Source organism: Chiloscyllium plagiosum, unplaced genomic scaffold (genome assembly GCF_037043375.1).
Source record: "Chiloscyllium plagiosum isolate Xiang-an unplaced genomic scaffold, Cpla_swu_hap1 HiC_scaffold_3, whole genome shotgun sequence".
Lineage (NCBI taxonomy): Eukaryota > Metazoa > Chordata > Chondrichthyes > Orectolobiformes > Hemiscylliidae > Chiloscyllium > Chiloscyllium plagiosum.
The window spans coordinates 103857597-103885345 of record NW_028270141.1 but is presented as its reverse complement, the minus strand read 5'-3'; the positions used below and the strand labels follow the sequence as shown (position 1 = coordinate 103885345).

Below are 27749 nucleotides of genomic sequence, written 5' to 3'. Positions count from 1 at the left end.
TTGATTTCTCTCTTTATCATTATGACAAGCTGACTGCTTTAATAAAAAAAATGAAACCCATGCTACACAGACAAAATATTGCCATTCCATTATGTAAATCCAAATAGAAAATTGTGCTTAAAGTTATCTTCATTGCTAACATTTACTTCTCTTCCCACCTCCTCCCAACACTGCATGTACTTCAAAACATCTCCAGGCAGAATCACCAAGTTATTCTTACTCAATAATGCCCTGAACAGTTTTCTTGCTGACATTTAATCCTTTTAGGTAGTCAGATATGAGGATTCGGAGATCTCCTTCATCTTCAAGTTCCTCGACATACAGCTCTGTGAACCTGTCAATATAGAAGCAAGTTAAAAATATCAGCACAGTGAAGACTTGAAAATTAAAAATGAACTGGGGAAAGCTAAAATGAGGACCAAGGAAGAAACCAATAGCATGCGAGCAGTCTAGTGACAATCACAAATTATACGTGCCAGTACAACAAGTAATTCAAGAGGCAAATAGGAGGTTGAATTTCATTACAACATCATTACAAGGTTTTGCAAATAGGAGTAAAGATGTCTTACTACAACTGTATAAAGCCTTGTCGAAACATCACTTAGAGTACATATTTCCTCTGACATGATAGGTCAGAGTCAGCATGGATTTATGAAGGGGAAATCATGCTTGACTAATCTTCTAGAATTTTTTGAGGATGTAACTCTGAAGATGGACGAGGGACATCCAGTAGATGTAGTGTACCTGGACTTTCAGAAAGCTTTTGATAAACTCCCACATAGGAGGTTAGTAAGCAAAATTAGGGCGCATGGTATTGGGGACAAAGTCCTAACTTGGATTGAAAGTTGGTTGGCTGATAGGAAACAAAGAGTAGTGATAAACGGCTCCATTTCGGAATGGCAGGCAGTGACCAGTGGGGTACCGCAGGGATCAGTACTGGGACCGCAGCTTTTTACAATATATGTTAATGATACAGAAGATGGTATTAGCAATAACATTAGCAAATTTGCTGATGATACTAAGCTGGGTGGAAGGGTGAAATGTGATGAGGATGTTAGGAGATTACAGGGTGACCTGGACAAGTTAGGCGAGTGGTCAGATGCATGGCAGATGCAGTTTAATGTGGATAAATGTATGGCTATCCACTTTGGTGGCAAGAACAGGAATGCTGATTACTACCTAAATGGAGTCAAGTTAGGTAAAGGGGCAGTACAGAGAGCTCTGGGTGTTCTTGTACACCAGTCGATGAAGGTAAGCATGCAGGTACAGCAGGTAGTGAAAGCGGCTAATAGCATGCTGGCTTTCATAACAAGAGGGATTGAGTATAGAAGCAAAGAGGTTCTTCTGTAGCTGTACAGGGCCCTGGTGAGACCACACCTGGAGTACTGTGTGCCGTTCTGGTCTCCAAATTTGAGGAAAGACATTCTGGCTATTGAGGGAGTGCAGCGTAGGTTCACGAGGTCAATTCCTGGAATGGCAGGATTACCTTACACTGAAAGACTGGAGCGATTGGGCTTGTATACCCTTGAGTTTCGAAGACTGAGAGGGGATCTGATTGAGACATATAAGATTATTAAAGGATTGGACACTCTGGAGGCAGGAAACATGTTTCCACTGATGGGTGAGTGCCGAACCAGAGAACACAGCTTAAAAATACGGGGTAGACCATTTAGGACAGAGATGAGGAGAAACTTCTTCACCCAGAGAGTGGTGGCTGTGTGGAATGCTCTGCCCCAGAGGGCAGTGGAGGCCTAGTCTCTGGATTCATTTAAGAAAGAGTTGGATAGAGCTCTCAAGGATTGTGGAATCAAGGGTTATGGAGATAAGGCAGGAACAGGATACTGATTAAGGATGATCAGCCATGATCATATTGAATGGTAGTGCAAGCTCGAAGGGCAGAATGGCCTACTCCTGCACCTAATGTCTATTATCTTGTTACCCAAGGAAAGATAGATGGAATAGAGGGCGCATGACAAAGGTTCACTAATGTAATTACGGTATTGGGATAGAGAGAGTGACATATGAGGAAAGGTTAAATAGATAAGGCCTTTAAACTGTTTCCAGTTTATTTGAATGAGAAGTGATTCCATTCAAATATACAAAACTCTTGCAGGGATCAACTGGGAAAATGCTGAAGGATGTTTCCTCTACCCCAGGGAGGGAGATCTAGACCAAGGAGACAGAGTCTCAGAGTAAGGAGCAGACTTTTCAGGACTGAGAAAAGGGAGGAATTTCTTCACACAGTGGTAAATCTTAAGTTCATGTCAAGTGCTCATACAGTCTTATGGTCTAACAGATTTTAAGCCCAAGAATAAGAGTGATGACAATATTAATATTTTTTAAAAATGCACTATAACTAATTCCATAAATAAGCAACAGCAGATTAATAGTAGAGTCATGAAAACTGGTCATTGCTCATTCGGGATAAAAGGTCTTTTCCATTCAGAACTCCAACAAACCAAATTCAGAGAAGCATATCTGGAATGAAACAAAACTCAACACTTGAACAGAACATAATTAACAAATAATTCAAAAGAAACAAAGACAAGTCCTCAAAAGGCAATCAGTTTAAAATACAATAAATAAAGTCATATTCTTCAGACAAATACTGCCAGTGTTCATAAGACTAAACATCCTAAATAGCTGGCATGAAAACCAGAACTTGAGAGAGCGAGCATGACAAATTCCAAGCTCATACATTTTAACTCAAACCTAGGCCATCCAACCAGTTCAATTTCCTGACAGTTTCAGAAAACATTTAACATAAATATCTCATGACATTTTTCAAACATATTAACAATCAGAAAATAGACATTAATAAATTTGTATATGGATCTCCAGAAGATAGTCTATATCCTAGGTTGACATTTCAACACAGTCGTGAAGAACCACCACATTAAAACTGTTCCTTCCTTTAATGGGTCAAAAACTGCAGTACCCAGTGTCTTATGCTGAATTGGGCAGATAAGATCCCATGGCACCAAATCAATTGCAAAGAATGCTTCTACTGTGAAGAGAAGTCAAGTCCTCTCCTGGGAAAGAGCTGTACACAAATCCAGAAAGAATGGCTTCTCTCTTAACTATGCATGCTGGGTAAAAGGCTCTAAAAAGGCCAGTGGTTCAATAAAACTTGCTGCTGCCACAGGCTGACCAATATACTGATCTTATGGGAATCTGGCGAGAATAAAGGAAGGCGAGAACAATGGAAAGCACCAGTGATCCCAACCCTGTAAGGAGTTCAGTGAGGGTGAACTCCTTACTGTAAGGGTCTAGGAATAACTTTATTAGTTATTTTCAGGAAACAACAAAGATGATTAATGAGGATAGGGTAGTGGGTGAAAGTAACCCATGTTATTTGGTATTAGGCCTGAGAGTGGGTGGGAGTGGGCTGTCTGTGCTAAAAGCAACCCATGCCATGACAGGACCATGGCAGGATTTGCTCTTGGGTCCCCAGAATATTACCTGGGCCTCTGGATTAACAGTCCAGCGATAATGTCACTGGGCCATTGTTTTTGCCAGAGCCTCAGAGGCTGAGGAGTGAACCAATACTGTTAAATAAAAATTAATAAGCATGAATGGGGTGGTTAGTTGGAGTCTTTTTCCCTACGATGGAAATGTCAAATACTTGGGTGCATACGTTTAATGACAGCGAGAACGAGAAAGTTTAACAGGAGATGTGTGAGGCTACTTGTATTTTCTAAACATACAGAGGGTGGTAGGTGCCTGGAATATGCTGCCAGCAGAGGTGGTATAAGCCAACATGTTAGCTAAATTTAAGAGGCATTTAGACAGACACATGATAGGCAGGGAATAGAGGGATATAGACAACGTGCAGGCAGATGGGATGAATCGACATGTAGAATGACATCATTGTTGGCACAGACATAACAGGTGGAAGGGCCTGTTGCTGTACTGTACTGTTCCATGTATTAGATTTTAGTTACCGGTTCCTTATGCCTGGTGGCAGGTTTTTCTTTCCCACGTCCGTTGCTGGATTCATGCAGGCAAATAACCTAAACTCTGGATCACGGTGGATGGGCTCTGCAATAGAATAATCCAAGTTAGGAACCTTATACTTATACTGTAAACAATTACATAGGAGAAGAAAAATTTCTACTTGGGGTGCAAAGTGATGAGCCAAACACAAAATTACTTCACTTTCCAAATCTTGAAATCACCATCTATATTAAACTGCATATTAAATTATGGACAAGTGGCAGGATGTGCATTTTGATTAAAAAAAAGGCAACCTGTAAGAGTTTCATGTGAAATAACTACATAAAAATAAATAAGTTAGAGACAATGTTGGACACAAAGGCAATAAGTCTTGTACCAGTATCTCCTCTATCCAACAGCACAAGTGAGCTTGTATTCCCTTCCAATAGTCCACTCAGACATTCCAGAGTCTCTGCGGAAGCCAAATTGATCTCATCTAACAAGATCCACTCGCCTTTCTTCACAGCTTGTGCTAAGGTACCCTAGTGAAACAAAAAAAAATGTCAAAAGAATGGTAGAAAAGAAAATTGAAATTAGTCACTCTGAGATTAAGTGAAACATTAGGGTTCTAGTTAAATCCAGAGCCTGTAATTTCAGACTGAGAAAAGCAATTAGATTATTCAAGCCTGGTAACCATTGAACGGTCCTTGCTGGATACTACAAAAGTGGATGTTAAATGAAAATAGAAATATGTTCAGCTGTGATACTGTTGCCTCTCTCCCACTGAGGCAAAACAACCTATGTTCACACGCTGAGGAAAGTGGAAGTTCGATTTTAATAGAAGTATCAAAACGCAGGTTTATCAGCTTCCACTGTTTGATGCATTGCTGAGAAACATGGTGGGAAGTTTTGATAGATGCGAATATCAAAGTAAAATTAGTCATACTGCATCAGTAAATAGAGACCACTAATCACCACTACCAAAAAGTGGCCAACCATAATTCAGCAGATATAGAACTTAATACAGGAAAGTTACAAAAGACAGTAGTGAAAAAGCAGGGGAAAAAAAAACAAAACCTGAGAGCCATCAACTCCCAGTTAAAGACAAGCCAGCTTTGCATTCTGAATAGAAGAACACAATGATTCAACATATGACTCCTGCAGCCAGACAGTGATTTTACTTTGGATTTTCTCAGTTCTTGCTATTCTGACTTCTGTGTTAAGCTGGTTACTATGATTTGGAAGAGAAGTTCCATATTTTAAGGGAATTAAGAATATTACAGAAAACTACTCAGAATCAGGAAGCCACGAACACTGATTAGCAATCAAGGAGTACAACATTCGACAAGAATGATGAGAACACAACTGACTTAGTTAAACACAAATCTGACAGCAACTTCAGGCAAGTGCAGTTGTGCAGCTAAATGTGAAAATCTGCAAGTTATTGAGCAAGATTATGCAATCTGTACCACTCATCTTCAAAAATTGGCAAGTCACGTTCAGCTGTATTGAACTTTAGTTAGGCCACACTCCCCAAAAGGATACAGAGGCTGTGGAGAGGGTACAGCAATGTTGCCTGATTTGGAGCTATGAGAAGAGATTCGACAAACTTGGCTTATTTTCACTTGAATGTCAGAGGCTGAGGGGTGAACTGATAGATATTTACAAAATTATGAGGAGCACAAATAGAGTGAATACTCGGAGTCTTGTTCCCAGGGTAGAAATGTAGAGTACAAGGGGACATAGATTTAAAAAGGTAAAAAGGTAAAAGTTTAACGGAGATGAGGAAGACAAGATTCATTTTCCCCTTCAGAGGGTGGTGAGTGCCTGGAATGTGCTGTCAGAGGAAGTGGTAGAAGCAGAAACAAATAGAAATGCTTAAGAGGTATCTTGACAGATACATGAGTAGACAGGGAATAGAGGGATATGGATAGCACAGAGGCAAAAGATTAACAGTTTTTACTGCATGATGTGTCAGCACTGGCTTGCTGGGCAGAAGGGTATTTTCCAGTACTGTACTGAACTGTTCTTTGTTCAAAATTTCATTTTTTTTGGCATGGCAGCAGAGTCTCATTTATACAGACTTTAGAGTTTACAAAAATACCAAATTAATTTGCTTACTTTTTCTTCATCTCTAATATATGTATGTTATCACATTCAATTCATTACTTGAACACAGCAGCTCCTGCTTCAGCCTCAGCACTAGACAACAAAAATTCTTCAATGTAACTGGTTATGGGAGATGCATTGGTTTCCTTTCGAAGGGCATTTGAAACTCACACTTGCAGCAACTGTGGAAGCAGGACATTCAGCCCATCGAGTCCATACTAACCCCTCCAAACAGCATCCTACCTAGATCCTATCTCTGAAATGCTGCATACCCCATGGTTAATCCACCTAGCCTACACATCTCTGGACGCTATGGGCAATTTTAGCATGCCCAATCCATCTAATCTGCATATCTTTGGACTGTGGGAGGAAACCAGAGCATCCGGAAGAAACCCACACACACACTCGGGGAGATTGTGCAAACTCCGCACAGACAGTCATCCAGGTCCCTGGCGCTGTGAGGCAGCAGTGCTAACCATTGAGCCACTGTGCCACCCACTGGATGAGAAAAGGTTTGTGGAAAAGCCATTGAGCTAAGGCACATCTAAAATCAATAACAGATGCCACTCATTTGTTCATGCAAATGTCTGGTTCAGACCAGAAGTTGAATCATTGAGTTATTATAGGAGTTGTCAATCATTTTCACATCTTACCTCCACAAAAGCAAATATCAGTGATGATTCAGCTCGTTTCATTTGCTGCTGAGCCTGGGTCAGGCGCAGACCAAGTAATTCCCACTTATCTTTCAGCCAGCCTTCTGAGATAAAATATAACACAGTGTTTGAAAGACAACAAGAAATTTGGAAATCTGAAGAAACTAATTCCAATAGCTTCTGCAAATGTGAATCATACAGAAAATCAGCAAATGAACCATTTCTTCCCCCTTGCTTTCTCTTCCTGCCTGATATCTCCTCAAGGAGAAAGTGAGGACTGTAAATGCTGGAGATCAGAGCTGAAATTGTGTTGCTGGAAAAGCGCAGCAGGTCAGGAAGAAGGGCTCATGCCCGAAACGTCGATTCTCCTGCTCCTTGGATGCTGCCTGACCTGCTGCACTTTTCCAGCAACACATTTTCAGCGCTACTTTCTCCTCAATTCAAACTTTCCTTTTCTCTCTTTGCTTTGTACAGGATAGAACGTCGAACAGATCATTCAATATTCCTGTTGAATTTGCAATCCTTTAATCTCATGAGTAAATGGGATACTTTATTCCATTGTACACCCAGGACTCCATTGCCCTTGCTACATTATCACACTTCCAATTAGCTTGTATGCAAAAAAAAAGTTTCAATTGCAAATCCACATGCATCTACCCAGACAAAAACAAACTCAATCCCACTTTTAATTTTTGTTCAATTTTGCTTCCAGTTGAGGCCATTTTCCATGGTATACTTTAACACAAACTAAAGAAAGAAAGATTGGGGGATTACAGTTTGAATGGAACAAAGTCTCTGCCAGAAATAATTTTGTATTTTTCATCCTTTGTGGTTTTAAAATTAGACCTTACAGTAAACAGGGACAAGCCTACTTCCACCAGATTAGTTGTCTTCCTCTTCCCTCCCAAAGATCCAACAAAAATTAAATACAAGCTTAAAATTAATTTTTTGAAAATAATTAAAAGTTTCTCACTGTCTTCCTTAGGCTTTAACTCTTTATTGATGGCGGTTTTATAGACGTGCAGCATCAGACGGAGTAAATCCTGCCAGCGCTTCTGTTTACAACACGTTTGAACGTGGCCCAAAAAAGTAATGTTCTGCTTCCTAGAGTATGTCTGAATAAAAAGCTCTTCAAATGCTTCTCGCAAAGGCAGCATAAGTAGTTTACGGTCCATAGGTTTGTACCTGAATACAAATCCCAGATGTTAGTCAAGTTACCAAATACTATGGCCACACTGTTGACACTTGAGTAACAGATGTTTCTTTTTGCCCCCCCGCACCCCCGTTCCACATTTGAAAACACTTAAAAAAATTTGTTCATAGATGGAGGTGACAGTGGCTCTGCCAGCATTTATTACATGCCCTAATTGCCCTGGTGATGAACTGCCCTCTTGAACTGCTGCATTACTTGGGGTGAAGGAACACCCAGTGCTGTTAGGAAAGGAGGTCCAAATATTTTGACCCACTGAAATTGAAGGAATGGCAACATTGATCCAAGTCAGGATGGTGTGTGACTCAGAGGGGAACTTGCAGGAGCTGGCGGTCCCTTGTATCTGCTGCACTTGTTCTTGGAGGTGGTAGAGATTGTGGTTTGGAAAGAGCTGAAGTAGTCTTGAGTTGCATATGCCAAGGATTGTGAACATATCACCAGGTAGTTGGGTTATAGAAATACTGAAATTTCAATTTTAATTGAAGAAGTTTATTTTCATCTCTCCCTCACTGGCTTTTCACCGCACATCACCAATTTCCACAATAATGGGTCAAAAGTGAAGCATTCTCTGAAAGACTGCCACCAGGAAGTGCAATTTTAATATTTGCACTCATTCTATTTTCATACAATGGCATATCTAGCACTTGCAGTGTATCCCTAGTTTCGAAAGTTGGCTTTCAGAGCTTGAGATCGAGATCAAGTCAAAATGATTTTCTCCTCCTTTTCACAGAAAACATCCTTTGCCATCTTTGTGACTCAGCAACACAAAAAAGGGAATCTGGGGTTTGACAGTGCAATGAGTGGTGAAGTAATGATATCAGTGAGGATAGTGGCAGAGCATGATCCTTGAAGTACTGCCTGGGAGAGATGTCATATCTGGCAGCATTGGATTGTGACTCGAATGTTTGTTGGCTTCGAAAAAAATGTTTCTCTGCTAGAAGAAAATATGGATATTTTAAAATTACTGGCAGTGGCACGGATTCCAATTCAAAGAGTCAACAGCTACAAATCAATGAAGATGTCAAACTGCTCACTGAGAATGGAAGATCCAACATTATGTGCAGAATCCAAATTTTATGTAACAAACAAAGAGGGCACTCTGTAGACACATAGACCTGTCACGCCGTATGAACTTAACACGGTCACAATGAAAACAGTTTTTTCTTGAGGCCTTTCCTTGACTTGTTAATGGTCCAATTATACAAGGTGAGAAGTAACTCTCTTTATCAACAACTTCCATTTCCAAGATGGATTCTAGCCAATCCAGATCAACAACCGGCTCTGAAAACTCTTCGCACATTTCACAGCTGTAAGAAATTGTCCCAAAGCAGCCAAGATGATTCACAACATTCTAAAACACAAACAAAAATTGCCCTCTGGACCAAATCTTACAGATCCTTTACAAAAGTTCAGAATCTATATCCACATCTTCACCAAAAATGAACTGTTCTTTAGACCATTACCGTGAACTATGTCCTGTTGAAATCCATCCAATAGTCTGAGACAGCTAGCTTACAGGGTCAACAAACAGTAAAAAAACAAGGCATCTCCCACCTTCAGTGGGAGAGGCAGTACCCAGTTATCCTCATCTGTCAGAATGGCCATTAAGATAATTCTAATTTAATAAGAAGTGGTGCAAATAAATGTGTCAAATAAAGACAGGAAACAGTCATGTAAACGTTCAACTGATATTTCAACTAACAGCTTCTCTCCATCAGAATTCTCAAGAGCAATACTCACCCTCCAAGCAAGTCTGCTGTGTCACTCTGTTGGTTCATATTTACGACCTTCAGTTTGTGACCTGAAACAAAATACACAATAATATTTTTCTTGAGGCCCAAATGGGTAAGGTCACTGGACTAGCAATCTAGAGACTCATGTTCTGGGGACACGGATTCGAAACCCACCATGGCAGATGGTGAAATTTCAATTCAATTTGAAACCATAAGCTAGCAAATGAAGTAACCACCATAGACTAATTCGATTCATTCATTTCCTTCAGGGAAAGAAATCTGCCATTTTTACCCATTCTAGCCTGTGTTTGACTTCAGGCCGACAGCAATGGTTTGACTCTTAACTGGATGGCAATAAATGCTGACGCAGCCAGTGATACTCACATCCTGTAAACAGACTTAAAATCACAAATCAACCATCTACTACTCACACATTGTCATAATGCTGATCTCAAGCATGGTTTGTCGTCATCAGTGGAAACAAAAATCCATTCAAAAATTAATTAGAGACTAATTGTGAGGAAATAAATTTTCTGCTTATGGAATTAAAAGACCATGCACTACGTAGTTTATAATGTCATTTAGGGGTGGCCAATACGAGACTTTGGTCAGCAATGTAACTGACTCACAAATGCTCTCTGGCAATAATTGCTGGCCCAGCTGGTGATGCCCACATCTCATGAGCAAATTAAAAATTGAAAAGGGTTTGCAAGATTCTGAATAAAGTGGGGAATTCAGTACAACCACAATCTAAGCTTTTATTTTTGGAAAAAAAAGCTTCAGCAAGCATAATTTCTGAATCTTGACTGATACTTTTGCTTTTCTTCATGGTCCAGAACACTTGAGGCCAAATGCAAAATACCTGCTGCAAATCTGCCCAAAAGAGTTAATCACCCACATAATGGAGACAGATGTTGCACCTCATCCATCAGTTAACTCAAAGCATTATCATTTGAGTGACTTGGCATGCTGAACAGTGTCATTTTTGAAACTAACTCCATTAGCAAGACAAAATGCATTCAACAAATACTATTCGACCAACCTGTAATTCTGGCAAGGTACTGAACAGTGGAGGTTTTTCCAGTTCCTGTTTCACCAACCAATAAAACAGGCTCCTTTTTCTTTAGGCAAACAGCCAGTTGTTCCAACAGGAGAGACGACGGCCGTGTTGCTGAAAATGTCTGGGTTTCCCTACAAAGTGCAAGGATTTCAGTATACAAAAAGCAAAGCATCCAGATTGTAGACATTCCTCACCAGTTTATTAAGTGGAGGTGACTTACCATGTATAAATTGTCTTTTAATTATAGTTGAATAAAGTTGTACTAAGCATTCGAACTAAACATGGTAGTGCATGAACACAAAATTATTTGGAAAGGTCAGATATAAAACATCATCCAACTAGTCCCAAACAAGATCACAAAAGCACTGGCAATAAGAACAGGAAAAAAAAAAGTCCTGGAAAACTCAACAGGTATGGCAGCAGCGGTGGAGAGAGAGAGAAACAGGGTTAACGTTTCAGGTTAATTACCTTCCAACAGAAGATAAACTAGCAATGTAAGAGTTTTTAAGACAGTGGAAAGCCAGGAAGAATGCTGGGGAAAATCTGTGACTGGGTGGAAGGAAGGGAAAAGGAAATAGCATTTGTTCTTAAGACGATTCATACTTCAAACATGAACGGTATTTCTCTCTCCACAGATGCTGTCAGATCTGCTTTCTCCAGGATGCACCATGTTTATTTCAGATTTCCAGCATCCGCAATATTTTGCTTCTATTGAATAGAAAAAAAATTAATGATGCAACAGCCAAAAAGGGAGTGTAATGTTTACAGGGAAGAAGCAACACTTGTGTCCGAATGTATTGCTACTGTGAAAACCATCTGAATGCAACATGAAGGAATAAAAAGAGTGAGACATAGTGCAGATGAACCCATTGAAACAAAGTTAAAGGTAAAGATAAAAATCATTCAAAACAAGATACAGGCAAATGTTATGATCCAAAAAGTTGTTGTACTCAAATTTTGATGCCAGAAGGCTGTAGACAGGAGAGTGAAAACAGAAGTTGCTGTTCCTTGAGCTTGTTTTGAGTTTCAATGGTACAGGTGGCTGGCCAAGGACAGAAAGGTCGAGAAAGAGAGAGAGAGAGATTAAAAAAAGTTGAAAAGACAACCTAGGACTATGCTTGCAAACAGAAGAGATGCCCTACAAACCAGGCAGCTGTTTGGTCTCTCCAACGTAGTGGGAAACATACTGTGAACTGAAAGAAGAAAAACAAACTCACTTTCATTTGGAAGAGCGTTTGGGCAGTGAGAAGGTCAAAGGGCGTATGCTTCATCCTTTACACTGGAGCGTAAAGAATCCATAAGGAGTGAAGGGGTGTTAGAGGTTGACTAGGGAATAGTCTAGGGTGTCACAGGGGAAATGGTTCTCTACAGAAAAGCGGAGGACACGGAAGAGGTGTTTGCTCATACATCTGACCACACATGGCATCATGAGACAGCGGAGACTGCAAAGTGGCAAAGCCATGGAGGGATTTGAAAATCAAGGATGGAAAAATTAAAAATGAAAAATGGCTGGATCAGGAATGAATATACATAGAGGGAAGAATATCAGGTGGGAGAACTTGCCATGCTTCAAAATGATATCAATGTTTTGCCATTCACCTGAATTATCAGAACAGCTCGCTGGCATCTTAGGAAATAAAGTCATTTGTAGCTATTGTGCCACCCAGTGGCTTAGTTCTGTAAATACCGCATGACAAGGTCAGAGATGGTTTCCCGGACAACAGACATTTGGATATAACACCGTTAACATGAATAAAATTGTATGGGGCTTCACAGTAATAGCAACAAATTAAATCTGACCAAAGACAGAGGGGTTAAAGATATTCAATTTTGATATTGTACTTACAACTGCAACAGGACGACATCACTTCTTTGCCGTGGGAGAACAGCCCGTCCTACAGTTACTTCCACCTCAGTGAACTCAACAGCAGGTTTATACAACCGGCAGTAGAACTCCACCTGCAAAACAAAGTAAAGTCAAATCTCTGACAAACAATATTGCAACAAACTTTAAATATTGCACTTCATATCTGTTACGTAGAACTGGAGGGGACACAGTGATCATTGTAGGTTTAATCAATAACTCAACTTCAGCACATTGGAAAGATCTGAAGGCATCAGAAAAAAGTATCAACAAGAGAAAAAGATTTACAAGAACAGTTCCATGGATGGACTGAAAAAGTTCAGCTTCATCTTCTTAAAAGAAATCGGAGACGAGATTTCACAAAGCCGTTCCAAGTCACTGGGTGGGGATGGGGCATACAGATGGATGAATACAGAAGATGATGCCACTTGGTGGTAGAAGGGTTGAAATTTACAAGTGATCAATAAAAATAATAAATGAGCCACAGGTGACGTGAGGGAGAGCTTTCTTAAAGAGTGCAGGATGGGATCTGGAAAGCATCATCGAGATTATGTTACAGGTAGATTCAAATTATAGCTTTTAAAGGCAAAATTAGAGAGGCACCTGAAGAGAAATCATGCTCAGACGCAGGTAAAGGACACGTGACTGGAACTAACAGAGTTGCTCTTGCGGTCGTCCAGCATGGATAACATGGTTAGACAATAATATAGTACGCAGGAATTTCAGCCCGTTTGACACTGGATTCACTCTGTTCTGAAATCAGTAGGCCGAGAAAAGGATTGCAACATACAATTCATTATTCATGACTTAAGGTAAAATCTGAAGTGTAAGCTTCATTTTCACAGGAACAGTCCCTTCTGCTACACAACTGGGCACAGTAATGGCTGCAGAATGAATTACATACTACAGTTAAGACACACTAGTTTCTTGTCCTTCTTAATTCCTTACATGCTGAAGTGTTCCAAATTTAATATTAGTGCAAACTGTCAATCATCTAATTCCCACTTTTACATCAGTCCAGTTTGGCTCCACATGTAAAATAGCACATAATTTAGAATTTATTCAACATGATTGATCTCAGATCCCAAATCATTTGGTTTTGTAAAACCAGAAAAAAAAAGTTTAGCAGGCACATTTCACAAACTCAGCATTCAATTTAGTCAAATTATATTACGATCACAGACCAGAACTCTCATTTCATGTTAGGATCTGGTTAAGGACTACTTTAACAGTAAACAGTTACTAAACAAAAGGTGAGAACTGTATATTAGGGTTAAATTCCATTCATGTGAGTGTGAGGTAATGTACCTTGGAAGAAGTAACAAGACAAGGAAATGCTCAATGAATAGCAGGACACTAGAAAACTCAGAGGAACAGAGAGATCGTGGGGTGCAGAGGGGTTAACAAGTAAAATGGCCAAAGGAGGAGTCAGAGACCAAGACCAGTAAGACAAAGCGAAAAAAGAGTTAGGGGAGAGGTTACTGAGCACGGCAGGACTGGCAGTCTGAGGTGTATTTGCTTTAAAGTGAGGCAAATGACAGATGACGCAGTTAAACTTAGTTCTATGTATTAATTCTAGCTCTATGATGTTTATTTTTTATATTCTTGATTGAGAGGGGGACAAAAAAAGACTGACAGCTTAACATTCCAGGATTTAAATGCTTCAGGCGAGATAGAACAGGATGGAAAAGAGTTGGGGAATTGAATTACTGATAAGGAAGAATATCACAGATGTACTGAGGGAGGTCATCTTGAAGGGCTTATTCCAGTAAGGTCATATACATAGACTTCAGGAATAGGAAAGATACGATCACTTCAATGGGAATGCACTACAGTCCTCCCAAAAGCCAGCAAGTGACAGAAGAATAGATATCATTGAGTCATAGAATACCTACAGTGTGGAAACAGGTCATTTGGCCCAACAAGTCCACATTGACACGCCGAAGAGTAACCCACCCAGACCCATTCCCATACCCTATTACTCTACATTTACCCCTGAATAATACACCTAACGTACACATCCCTAAACATGGGCAATTTAGCATGGCCAGTTCATCTAACCTGCACACCTCTGGATTGTGGGAAGAAACTGGACCACCCGGAGAAAACCCACACAGACCCAGGGTGAATGTGCAAAACTCCACAGACAGTTGCCCAAGGCTGGAATCGAACCCGGGTCCCTGGCGCTGTGAGGTAGTGGTGCTAACCACTGAATCACTGTGCCGCCAAACATATTATGGAAATAATGTGAAACTACATGGTTGTTGTGATGGGTGATCTTAACTTCTCCTATATAGATCGGGACAGCTTTTTGAATCAGTAATCCAACTAGGGAAGGGGCCATATTAGAGCTGGTATTGGTGAATGAGCCTAGCCAGGTGATGGAAGATTCAATTAGGTGGTGGTGGTGGTGGTGGTGGTGGTGGTGGTAGGTACGGGGGCTAAGTATTTTGGAAACATTGACCGTAATTCTGTAAGTTTTAAGTTACATACAGATAAAGATAAATGCAGTCCTTAAGTACTAAGCTGGGGGAAAGCTAGCATTAGGCAGGAACTAAGAAATGTAGATTTGGGAGCAGGTATTTGAGGGTAAATTCACATGTGGCATGTGGGAATCCATTAGAGGCCAGTTGATTACAGTTCAGGATCAGCCTGCTCCTGTGAAAGAAAGAATTAGTATAAAATTTAGGAGTTTTGGTTCACGAGAGAAATTATGCACTTCATCCAAAAGAAAAAGGAGGCATACTGAAGCCAGACAGAGCCTTCAGAGACTACAACTATAGCAAGACAGAACTTAAACAAGGAATTAGAAAGGCTAAAATGGACCATGAAATGTCTTTAGCAAACAGGATTAAAATAAAATCTCAAGGCACTGTATACATATATAAGGAGCAAGAGGATAACTCAGGAAAGAGTGTGTCCATTCAAGGACCAAGGAGGGAATTTATCCATGGCTCTGGAGGAAGTAGCTGAAGTCCTTAATGAATACTCTGCATCGATATTCACCAAGGAGAAGGACATGGTGAATCTTCAGAGTGTCGGTGTGAACTCGTTGAGCCAAAAGCCTGCTTCCACAATGTAGGGATTCTACGACTCTCAGGGACAGGATTTACTCACATTTGGAAAAAATATGGATTTAATAATGATAGGCAGCAAAAGTACAGAGAAGGTCACATCTCACAAATTCGATTGAGTTTTTTTGATAAAGTCACAACTGATTGATGAGGGGAGGGCAGAAGATATTGTCCATATGGACTTTAGCAAAGCCTTTGACAAAGTCTCTCATGGCTAGTACAAAAGGTGAAGTCACATTGGATCTGAGCTGAGCTGGTAAGATGGATATAGAACTGGCTTGGTCACAGAAAACAGGCAGTAGCTGTGGAAGGGTCTGTGACCAACGGCAGTAATCAGTGCTAGAACCCCTGTTGTTTGTAGGAGCATGTAGTTGGTCTGATTAGTAAGTTTGCAGATGACATAAAAATTGAGGGAGCTGCAACTAGTGAGGAGGACGGCTCAAGGCTACAGCAGGATATAGACAGGCTGGAGAAATGCCATACATTCCTGATGAAGAGTTTATGACCGAAACGTCGATTCTCCTCAGATGCTTCCTGACCTGCTGTGCTTTTCCAAGACACACCTTTTGACTAGAGAAATAGCAGATGGAATTTAATCCAGACAAATGTGGGGTCTTGAATTTTGGAAGTTATAATGCACGAGGGAAGTATGCAGCAAGTGGCAGAACCCTCAGTAACACCAACATGGAGGGTTTCAGGTGTACAGGTCCACAATTCCCTGGAAGCGGCATCACAATGGATAAGGTAGTCAAGGAGGTCGAAGGCATGCTTGCCTTCATCAATCAGGGCACAGAGAATAAAAATTGGCAGGTCATATTGTAGCTGTATACAATTTCAGTTAGGCCACATGTGGAATATGGTGTGCAGTTGTGGTCAAAATATCCTGTCACTAACATATTTCACTCTTTCAGAAACTGCCCAAATGAAATGTTTGTGCAACTAATGCTCTAGCAACTACCAAAGAAATTACTTTAAAAGGAAACTTTCAAAGCCAAATTAAAATTCTATTGTTTAAAGCTACAATTGTTGTTCTTTCAATGAGCATTGGACAAAATTAAATTGCTCATTTGCAGAGCTGGTGTATATGTTACAGGTCAAGCGGGTTCATTCTGCGTTGCAACAATGTTGTGATTTTTCGATTCAGTCAAATTAGGATGCGACACTCCAAAATAAAAGAGAAAAAAAAATCAGTTTATAAATAAAAATGTCATTACCTGCTAATCCTATACACAACATTTGTAATGATAAGAGAATCCTGCTCAAAACGAATCCATACCTTTTCTTTTGAAATGTTTAGCTTGCTTCCAATTACTTCAGCCATTTTCTTCCTGCTCCCCCGTTTGGACATCATGGCTGTGAAACAATCCAGCGCCTGTAAAACAAGTCACATTAAGTACTCAAGAATGTTCCAAAATATGCTTGTCTACAGTCACTTTATGCTGTCAATATTTTAAGCTCAAGTAGCTTCATATCTCCCAAACACAGCAGAAACAATTAACATATTGCTGCTATGAAATCACCAACAAACTCGCACAACCCTATTTAGTGGATTCACTTAAAAACACATAGAAGAGACTCAACGATTAGAACTAAGAAGAGTTATTCAGCACATTGATTCATTTACACAGACAGCTACCCACTCCCATTTTCTCAATGACCACATGGTCCAACTGGAATTCAGTGCATGTTTTGATGAGAAAGATCAGTTCTAAATTTAGAAGTTATTAATGTGTTTATTTTTTACCCCCTCAACTCTTGCAGTTTCATTTTAAGTAATAGCTTAACTTACATTTCCACTTCAGATAACCAATCTCAGTCTCCAAAACACCATCCATCACACATCAGTTCAGAATTGAAAACTCTAAGGTTTTCCAGTCTGTTATAGATAGTTAGGTGGGCATAATATAAAATTCACTATTTTGTGCTCATAGACAACTTTAAGCTCATATTCATATTTACTCATGGGGCATCGATGTTCCTGGTGGGCCAGTATTTATTGCCCATTCCTAGTTGCCCTTAAAATGGTGATCATGAGCTATCTTCTTGACCTGCTGCAGGGGGGGGGGGGGGGGGGGGGGGGGGGGAGGCCCGAGGGCCACAAGAGAGAAAATGAGAGAAGAACTTCCTGAATTTTTATTCAATAACACTGAAGATTCAGCAATATGTTACCAAATCAGTGTCATCACTAGTTTGCAAGGAAGCTTGAAGGTGGTCATAATGCCATGTATCTGCTGACCTTATCCTTCTAGATAGATGTGGTCTTGGGTTTGGGAGGGTGCTGGGTTTCATTTCACTGACATCAGAACGTACAATTCACCACCTTCCCCCCCCACAAAAAAAAGCAGTGAATAGCTCCTTAAAATGATGACAATTCATGAAAGATATCAAGTAACCGTAAAATCTAGGACTTAAACAAATGTAGTTTTAGATTGAAATCAGAATTAGGGAAAATTTAAAAAATGCAAAAATTGGAAAACAACAGTGGTTGCTGGAAATCAGAAATTAAAAAAAAAGCAACTTAAGTAGTTTGGAGTTAGATAGCTTCGCTGAAGAAAAATTATTCGCGTTTCAGGCTGATGTCTTTTCATCAGACCAGATCCTACACTAGGTCACACTGTGCGAAAAGGGTGTTACCAATCTTTCACACATCCATCTGTTAAAAAATTCACTTTCTCCTTACCTCCCGAAAGATGTGAAGTGCTGTAGAAGAGGACGTGCAATCAAAATTATCAATGATGCGTTCACACCATTTCAATAAATCTCTAAAACCAAGAAAAGTAAAAGAATTTAATATAAAATTGTAGAATATACACTAAATTAATGATCAATAATGATCATAAACATCACCATTAACCATGCAGTATTAAGCTAAAGACTTACTTTGTCAAATATAACCTGTCTTTATAACACAAACCCCCACCTCCCCTGCCCACCTTCCACACCCATCCAAAAGTACTTAGGATCTGTTGCTCAGGATCACGTTCCATATGGAGTGATTTTTTAAAATGTCATATCATTTTGGAGTCTAAAGTAGAGGTAAATTGGTTTTTGTTAACCACTCTGTGGAATCAATTTAAAAATATTGTTTCTTTTAAGTTTCAGTTCAGAAGTGTCACATCAGCAGAAAGGCAGTTAGTTTGCAAACTCCTCAGTGGAAAGAATTCTCCAGTTTTCCTGCAGTCCAAGGAGAAGGGATGGAAACGAACCTGAGTTTCTCTTCAGATTCAGTGGAAAGAATAAGTGACTCATTCTGTAGTTGCGTGTCTTAGGGAAAGATAAAAATGGAAAGAATCACATCTGGTAAAATGTACAGAAAGCTTAAAAGGAATCACCTGCAACCTCATCAGCGAAGAAAACAGAGTTAAGACAACAGGGATACTTCATGAGGTTGAGTGTTTGTAAAGGGTATTGCACAACAATCATACTTCAGATGCAGTCTCAATTTCTGGAGTTAAAAATTTTTTTTTGGGCACTCTTATTTCATGATTCATTGACATCAAGGGGGAAAACATGACAAACTGTATTTTAAAACAATGGCATATCACTGAACTACATTACCTGAAAAGATGATTAAGTTTCAATGTTGAACTGGATAGAAAATTTGAAAAAACGGAACAATGTTCAGGGTTATCTCAGAATTGCTATGATGCAGGAAGTGGCCATTCAGCCCACGTGTCTATACCGGCTTGTAAGCTTTTTGACTTGTTGTCAATCTCCTCACGTTTCCCAATAGTCCTGCACATTGTTGCTATCTAAATCATCTAATGCCTCAATTGAATTTGCCTCCATCAGACCCTCAGGCTGTGCATCCCAGACCATAATTGTAAAAATAAAATTGCTACAGCTGTGGAAGAATCATAGGTCAGCTCTCTCATTAACAGACAACTGGTGGTGACTTTAACCATAGGGTCCCTCTGTTTGCATCACTTTGCAATGCAAACCATCCACCTAAGCTAGCCGATACCTCATCCAGTATTTGATGAGTCAGGAGTGGAATAGCAGTGGAATGCTTTCAGCCAAGGTAACTGAAGGAAGGGATAAAACAGAGCAATCAAAATTTCCAGTTCTAGGACAAAAGTTCACTCTTCAATGTCATTGCACTCACCACAGATTATCAGAATACAATACAAGTCACTACTGAAAACAAAGTGTTGCAAACCTTAAAGATAATCCTCTTCCCTCAAGGCACACTTCTTTATCATCAATTTTTGTTTCACTTTGAACAGGTGGTTGTTTGTTTTCATGATTCCCATCCAAGTTGACCTGTGACCCTTGATGTTTCGTGCCAGTCAACTGGCAATAAATGTCCAAAAGACGATCTATTACTATTTCTAGGCTTGGATACCGATTTAGTAAAACCTGTAAAAAAGTTACAAATTATAAATTTCAAAAGAATACAATATTCAAACAAACACTCGTCAAAAGATGTGCTTGGTTTCCCTCTATTCCCTTCCGCAGTGAAGCTATCTGGTGATGTTCGGCTTTGTCATAAATGAATAGTACAATTCAAATTACTTCACAGAAACGTGCCTGATATCCAGAGGTCTTATCCAAGAGAAAACAGAATCTAGCCCAAGGCAATGTACTTCAAACAGATTTACCATCTAAAATAACTAAACAGCAATCAGAAAAACAAATAGGAATCAAATATTCTGTTACAACTTGTCCCAAAGTCTCCGCAGACATGGTCAAAACATTTGTGTAAGGGCTTATGTTTATGTGAAGATTTATTTTATCCCTTTCCTCATTTCCTTTTGTAAGCTTATATTTTCAAATATCTGCTCACAGGGTGTCAGGCATTGTTAATACTGAAACTCCCTTAAAAAGTGATGAGCCCTTATTGTGAAAGAAAGGGGTCTTTAAATTTTTACATTGAGCTTCAGCATTGAATGTACTGAAGTTGAAAAAGACAGTTGAGACAACAATGAGCTAACTTGGCAGGCTTTACAAAAACTGCACATTTCAATTCGGAGAAAGAATTAAGATCATTAGTATTTCCTCCAACGAGACAAAAAAAAGCTAACAGTGGGTTTACATGGGGTCCACTTCTGGTTTCTCGCACTAATTTGTATAGTCTTGGGTACAGGGAGCAAGGTATCAACTAGCTGGAGACAGAGTCAGGGTTTGGGAAACAGCAAGTAAGTTGTATAAACAAGAAAAGATTCCAGAAAGTGACACTATCAGAACGAGTAATCATTGAGTAACGTTTAATATGAAGTGATTTTAATTTTCAGGATGATGCTAGTGACAGAATTTCAATCACACATGGCATAACAGAACATAATGAAGCACAAAATAGTTTTGAGAATTATGACCACAATTTTGGTCTCAATACCAGAATGAGGTTATGACTGTTTTTTGGGGGGGCTGGTGCTCAAGGTGGGAGAAGGGCATAATTTCAATAGAACCATAGCAGCAGATGAATGTACAACATACTCACTTCCTTTAGCTCTGCCTTGTTCATGCTGTCCAATTGGATTTTGGTCCAGAGTTTATCAAGCAACGTTGCATGACTGCTTTGTTGTCTATACCAACCAACGCTGCTGCTGAATAATCTGTTGAAAAGAAAGTTACATACAAACTCAATGACTTACAGCTGAGGAATGAAAAACAGTACCTAGCACAAATTTAATTTCTGTTATGAAATATCCATTCCTAATAGCAGATTTTCTTCATCAAGAAATCACAGCAATGCACTTTTGCTTGCTCTCAATTCAATCAAGTCAATGGAGCTTGGCAGTGAAGCCTACTAGTTGAAAACATTTCCATTATATTTTATTTTTTTCTTTGACTTTTTAAAAAAATTTTATACTAGATATTCCCACACAATTAGGAAAATATCATGTGAGGTAGCCAACCTCCGAGTGGCAAAAAATTGGAATCCGGGTGCTGCTTTTATGCAATCGCTTTGACCAGGAATCAGAAGTTCACCAGTTTCCAGGAGAGGGATCAGCACTGATATCTGCAATGGAAAGGCATTACTACGGTCAAAACATTGAAGAAAAATAAAATATCCACATAAACATGCAACTAAGTGGTATCTGAAGTTAGGTATTTATTTGTCAGCTTTAAACATTTTGCATGCAATTACTAAAAGAGTGGATAAGGTCATTGCAACTTTCCATTATTTGCACCTTTTGGCAAGTTTTTGTAGAAACCTCTACCGTTATGGTATACTTGTTTTGTAAAATTCAAATTGAAAAGAAAAAGCTTATCAAAAATAATAATTGATTTAGAATATATGATTGATTTAAGCTTTGTGCCTCAAACTATCCAGGTCCATCTGTGACTGGAGTAATTTAGCTCTCCTTTTAATGGAAGATTTTAGGCCAGTGAAGCCCATTCTGAATGGAAGGGCCTTGATCATGCCCCAGGAGGACTAGAAATATCCACATTCAATCAACCCAGAATGCGACATCAGAATGATCCTGCCGACGGGAGAATTACACAAAAAGCAAAAAAAATCAATAATAGGAGGCCAGTTAACTCAGTCAGCCAGAGGATGATGTAGAATTACGCTGACAGTGCAAGTTCAGTCCCTGTACTAACAGAGGAAGCTCTACTGCCTGCTTTCATAACTCAATGATATCATACAGAAGTCTTGATTAACAACCTTCAGCTGATGAGGGCACTACGTGAAGAGCAATCTATATGCTATATAATTTTACTTCAGTATAGCCCAGATCTGCCAGTCAGCTGCACAGTGGGTGTACCCAACCCTGATTGTGTTTTACGTACCCTCTTTCCATTTGACACAGGAGTATTTGCACATTCAAGTCCCAGTGAGGAGCTAGGTCAGGAGACTAGCACAATTGCAGTGATGTCTACTCATTTTTAAAAAAAGAAAAATGAACTGAGGACACACCTGTAAGGTCTGCCTTCTGTACAACAAACATATCAACTTCTGAAACAGTCAAGCCTTACACCTCCAGCCCCCTGCGCCCCCCACCTCCTGGTATGCAGTACATTCCACCACTAGAACCCTACCCCACAAAACTTTCCAACAGTTTCAGAAAGAGAGGGTATCATTGTGAGACTGTGCAAGCCAACTGATTTAGTTTAAGTTGTGTTCTTCAATTTGTTTCAAAATTCCAAGCCATTCTGTAAAAATTAATAGTAATAATAGTGCACAGATTCCACATTGTATTTCTGGTTGCCTTATGCACCTGTCGTAGGGAAATGAACAGCAACTGGAGCAGGGTAAAACCAAAATAAATTTGAAGCGTAAATTTCCTGGGTTATTACTATACATAATGTCAGAACTTACTCAGGGTCCCAAAGAACATTTGTGACTGGAATAATTTTGCTCTCCTTTTAATGGAAGATTTTAGGCCACTGAAGCCCATTCTGAATGGAAGGGCCTTGATCATTTGTACAGTAGATAAGAGGCTGAATAAAAGAAAATTACCTAATAGCACCATGGCCTTGCACTGCACACCATGAATTGGACAAATTTATACTTATCAAAATTTTACATTTGTGTTAAACCATGATAAATGCTTCAAGGGGTTACGTACTACATCTAAAGGTGCATGATCAATGTCCTCCAAGAGGAGCCAATAGCCATTGGTAACTGCTTGAGTCAAGGATCCCGGCTGCCAAACAAACTCCCCTGGAACATCTGCACAGCGATACATTCCCAGCAACATCTAAAACATACAAATACATCTGCAATTCAGAATTTAAGCAATTCATTATTCTTAAAAGATGCAACTTCCCTGCCCCTCCAGAAAGGTTAGCTTATTAAATTTGGATTACATAGCGAAGAAAACACAGTGAAATACACATTTGGGAAGAAACCTTCAAAAGCAACCTTACAGTAACATGTGGAGGTAGTCAGGAAGAGACTTCCATTCTAAGTGGATGAGAGGAAGTCAGATACTGCTGTCAAATGCATAGTTGTTTTGTAAGGCATGGGGAAAGGAAGCAAGCAAAATGACAGGGGGGAAAGGGAGGCAAAGGCAGATAATCTGGAGTATTACTAGAATCCTAATCTCATCTGGAAACTGTTTAGCCAGCAAAGACAACTTTGCTCTTAGCTGGGAACATCTTTTTTCACTTTAAAATAAATTAAGTTAAAACAATGCTAAAGCATGGGACTATCCTGCAAGATCAATTGAGCACTTGAATTCTTATAAACTGGGATGCTAATCTCAGCAAAGCAAAGAATAATGGGGGGAAAAAGGCTGGCATCAGTAAAGGCCCAGGAGCAGAAACAAAATTGTATTACTACCCCTCTTTTCACTGAAATCTTACCTTGCTATCAGTCTGGTCTCCAAGTTGTACTTTGAGAAAGTCAGGTGGCTTCTGTCGACCTGTAAGTGCTGCTAAATGTTCGACCAAAGTGGTTTTACCACAACCGATTGGTCCTTCCAGCAGTACGGCTTTCTGGGATGTCACTGCCATGGCCAAGCTCTGCAGATAATTGGAGGTGGAGGCTACTAACACAAGGGACTGATTGATGAGCTGAGAAGGGGAATAACAAAAATATATAAAAGACAATAGCTTTGCAAAAATATAAGGTTTGGTTACAAATTACTCAAAGTTGACCAGTAGACATGGAGTTGCAGTGTCAACTTGCTGCATCAAGAAAGGTCTAAGCTCAAAACTTCAGAAAGTCCAGACTCAACTGCATTGCCATCAAAGACATTATTTTGATATCTTTCATGAACATTCAATTACCTAGTTCTACAAAAATGCTAATTTACATAAATGTACATTCAAATCTGACTATAAGCAGGCCACAATTAAAGTAAAAATGTGGATTAGTAATCTGCAGGACTAAATAGAATTACAAATGCAATTTTTTTTAAAAATTAGTTTCTGCATGACAAACCATAAACTTCAATTCTGTACTGAATAGAATTTAAATGTGATAATAGGAGATGAGTAGCATTTTAAAAAAATGAACTGTACAGTGTATATTTTGGATTTAGAGTGTACTCATTTTACTTGTATAGTTTGAGAGTTTAGTGTTGTCCATGACAGACAATACCTGAGCAGTGTGGAACCTCAAAAGGAGGCTGTGTGTAGTGGAAATAGTTCTAATTGCTGACATCATGGTTTTCAGTTTGAGCAACAGTTCAGGAGGTAAGGATGGGCAACAAGTGCTGGTTTAGCCAACACTGCTCGCATCAAATGGAAGAATAAAAACCTTGAAGATGTAGACGGAGATGGAACTGAAGTACTGAAATGTCAGTAATGGTAATTTACATAGTCATGGGAAACAGGCACATTTTTAAGATCACTTGTTCACTCAATCTTCAAATCTAATACAGGGAGAAGATGCAAGTAAAATGAACCTTGAGAGTCATTAAGGATCACACAAAAGCTACCACAACTATTAAAAGAAAACTACCAAAAATGCAACTCTCCTTGTGGAACAGGGAGTTCACAAAAACACCGCTTGCACCAATTGTTGAGATGTGAATCTCTCAGAGATTGAGGCAAATAATACTGATGCATTTAAGGAAAAGCTAGTTCAGTAAGAAGGTTAAAAAAAAGGGTACAGACAGTTACGATGATTGATTTAGCAAGGCAAAACGGGAGGAAGCTCAGTTGAAGCACAAACTGGTTGGGCTGAATGACCTGTTTCTGTTATTACATTGACAAATATCCAATGTCATTCTAATACAGTATATAGAATATTCAAAGTTGAATTTAAAAGATGAGAATAGAGCGAAAAAAAAGTCCAAGCAAAAAAAAAATGAATGAATGAATGGTGGACTCTGCTAATGTGAGAGTCAGTATTGTAATTGGCTGTTGATCAACAAAGGTGACTCCGAAACCCTGAATGGACATAAATAATAGTCATTGGGATGACTAAGTTGGCAGAGAAAAAAAATTAAAGTTAATAATTTAAAGAGGAGTGCAAAGTCTGTCCAATAAGGCAGATTGGCATTAAAAGATATCAAAACCATTATTTTGAAATATACAACTCTAATGAATATTCAACCTGGTCTTGATGGATGAGGTGTTTCCGTGGTAACACTACTGCACATACAGGCACAACATTCTCAGATAAATCTCCAGACATTATGTGCCCTTGTGTACATTTTAATGGTTTTGTTTTCTGCCACAGTGCAGTCTTCGAATTTGCCAGTATCAAAGCCTTTTCCACATTGAGAGACAGAGCTTCTTCCAACAATCTATGAAGTAAAATACATTTTTATTTAAAAGTAATTAATTGCAGATCACAAATCCAAGCTTCACATCAGTAAGGGTATTAAATCACGAAGATAAAAAATAATAAATTGTTCTAAACTGGAATCCTGTTCTACATTGCAATGTCGCTGCAAATACACAAACCATATTTATATTGAATGTGTGTCATGAATTCATCTGTCATCCTTTGGTAGAAACTCATTCAGCATTATGTTTTTCTTTGATATTCTATCCCCAGAAAATCACAAATAAAGTCTACAGTGCAGAACAAGCAACTATGTTCTCCCACTACATGACAACAGAGAAGCTGTCACTCAACATTAGCTACAAGTCAGAATAGTCTCAATTAATAAGATCACAACTTTAATTTATCATAGTTGGTTATGGTGGACAATTGTTCCCTCCCATTTACCAGTATTCATGTGTCAAGTGTCAAGTTTCATATTGCAATAAATAACCAATTTGCATCAAGGCCACCCAACAAAATTCATCAAGTTTAATGACCTGCAACAATACAAATTCCAAATTAATGCTGAAACCAGAATTGGCAAGAATAGTCACTTAGTAGTACAGAACTGCAGAATGACTGGCAAATAAAAAAGACATGCTATAAAAGTGTTTTTTGATTTGCACTCAAGACAGAAACAAGAACGCCCAGCTTAAAAAGGAAGCAATAAATTTTTACTACATGACAAAGAAGTGCTGATTGCTTGGCAAGGCGACTCCAATTGGCCGAGACAGTGCCACATCGAACATATCAGAGAACTATTGACACCCAAGCTTTTCTTTAGTTCAGAACAGGAAATTGCCCGGACATACTAATCTTTTCTGTGGAATGCAGTGACCTGCACATGAATATGTAGTTTCTTGCAAGTGCAAATGAATCTGACTTAAGATGATTGCTGTCATAATTCTAAGCAGATATTATTCAGATTTAATTCAATATCTGACATCTAATAGCAGATCTACATTTAACATTCTGCATTGTGTTGTTGGTTTTACAAGCAGAGATTGGTTTGGAGTACAATTAGTACTCTCCCTGTTGCAAACAGATGAAAGAAAGTGCTGTTTCGAGCAATATGCCAGTTGTCAGGCAGCCTATGTAACTGGCAGCACAAAACACGGAGATTCATGTACCATATCACACTGTGTAACAAGCAGAACAATTTTTTCAATCAAGATATTTTCCATGAATGGGATGCTATCTCATCTGTGGCTGGGCATAGTGACAGTATAAAACAGCTAGCTTTACTTATTGTCCAAATTTGTCAGAAAATCAAAAATTAAAGATCTGTACTTCAGCTGAATGTGCTAATCAAGCCTCCTGCGTTCAATAATGTAAATTTGGAGCACCGATTATTACCATCTTGCACTACTGTGACTGCATTATAACTTCAGGATAAATTATATCAGATAAAACTGTCTTTTGTTAAACATTGGTAAATACATGGCAAAAGTCAGAAAAATCTGAATTAACAAGACCACAAGAAGTATTAGACCACTTCTATGCATTTCAAAACATCCAGCACGCCCTCCTCTGTAATATGGACATATTTCAAGATGTCACCATTTACTTCCCTACATTCTCTATCTTCCATGTCCTTCTCCACAGTAAATACTGATGCAAAATATTTGTTTAGTATCTCCCGCATCTCCACACATCGGCTGCCTTGCTGATCTGTGGGGGCCTCTATTCTCTCCCTAGTTATCCTTTTATCCTTAATGTATTTGTAAAAAAACCTTTGGATTCTCCTTAACCCTCTTTGCAAAAGCTATCTCAAGTCCTCTTTCTGCCCTCCTGATTTCTCTCTTAAGTATACTCCTGCCTTTGTAATCTTCTAAGGATTCACTCGACCTCTCCGGTCTACACCTGACATATGCTTCCTTCTTTTTCTTCACCAAAACCTCAATTTCTCTAGTCATCCAGCTTTCCTACACCTACCGGC

General features: G+C 39.2%; 1 protein-coding gene across 4 annotated transcripts in view; it reads right to left on the bottom strand.

Annotated features, from left to right (window-relative positions):
• The window catches only part of mdn1 (midasin AAA ATPase 1), a 188532-nt gene that overhangs the window by 148234 nt on the left and 12549 nt on the right, over positions 1 to 27749 (bottom strand). For all 4 annotated transcript variants that reach the window (XM_043686689.2, XM_087982248.1, XM_043686702.2 and 1 more), the window contains exons 5-20: positions 25595 to 25787; positions 23896 to 24105; positions 23157 to 23288; positions 21498 to 21601; positions 21080 to 21194; positions 19799 to 19998; positions 18320 to 18401; positions 16916 to 17011; positions 12548 to 12660; positions 10684 to 10832; positions 9649 to 9709; positions 7672 to 7883; positions 6699 to 6802; positions 4334 to 4478; positions 3945 to 4041; positions 221 to 334 (exon numbers count right to left, since the gene is read on the bottom strand). In XM_043686689.2, coding sequence (XP_043542624.2) covers positions 221 to 334; positions 3945 to 4041; positions 4334 to 4478; positions 6699 to 6802; positions 7672 to 7883; positions 9649 to 9709; positions 10684 to 10832; positions 12548 to 12660; positions 16916 to 17011; positions 18320 to 18401; positions 19799 to 19998; positions 21080 to 21194; positions 21498 to 21601; positions 23157 to 23288; positions 23896 to 24105; positions 25595 to 25787 — 2127 coding nt within the window. The remainder of the gene's footprint in view (positions 1 to 220; positions 335 to 3944; positions 4042 to 4333; positions 4479 to 6698; positions 6803 to 7671; positions 7884 to 9648; positions 9710 to 10683; positions 10833 to 12547; positions 12661 to 16915; positions 17012 to 18319; positions 18402 to 19798; positions 19999 to 21079; positions 21195 to 21497; positions 21602 to 23156; positions 23289 to 23895; positions 24106 to 25594; positions 25788 to 27749) is intronic.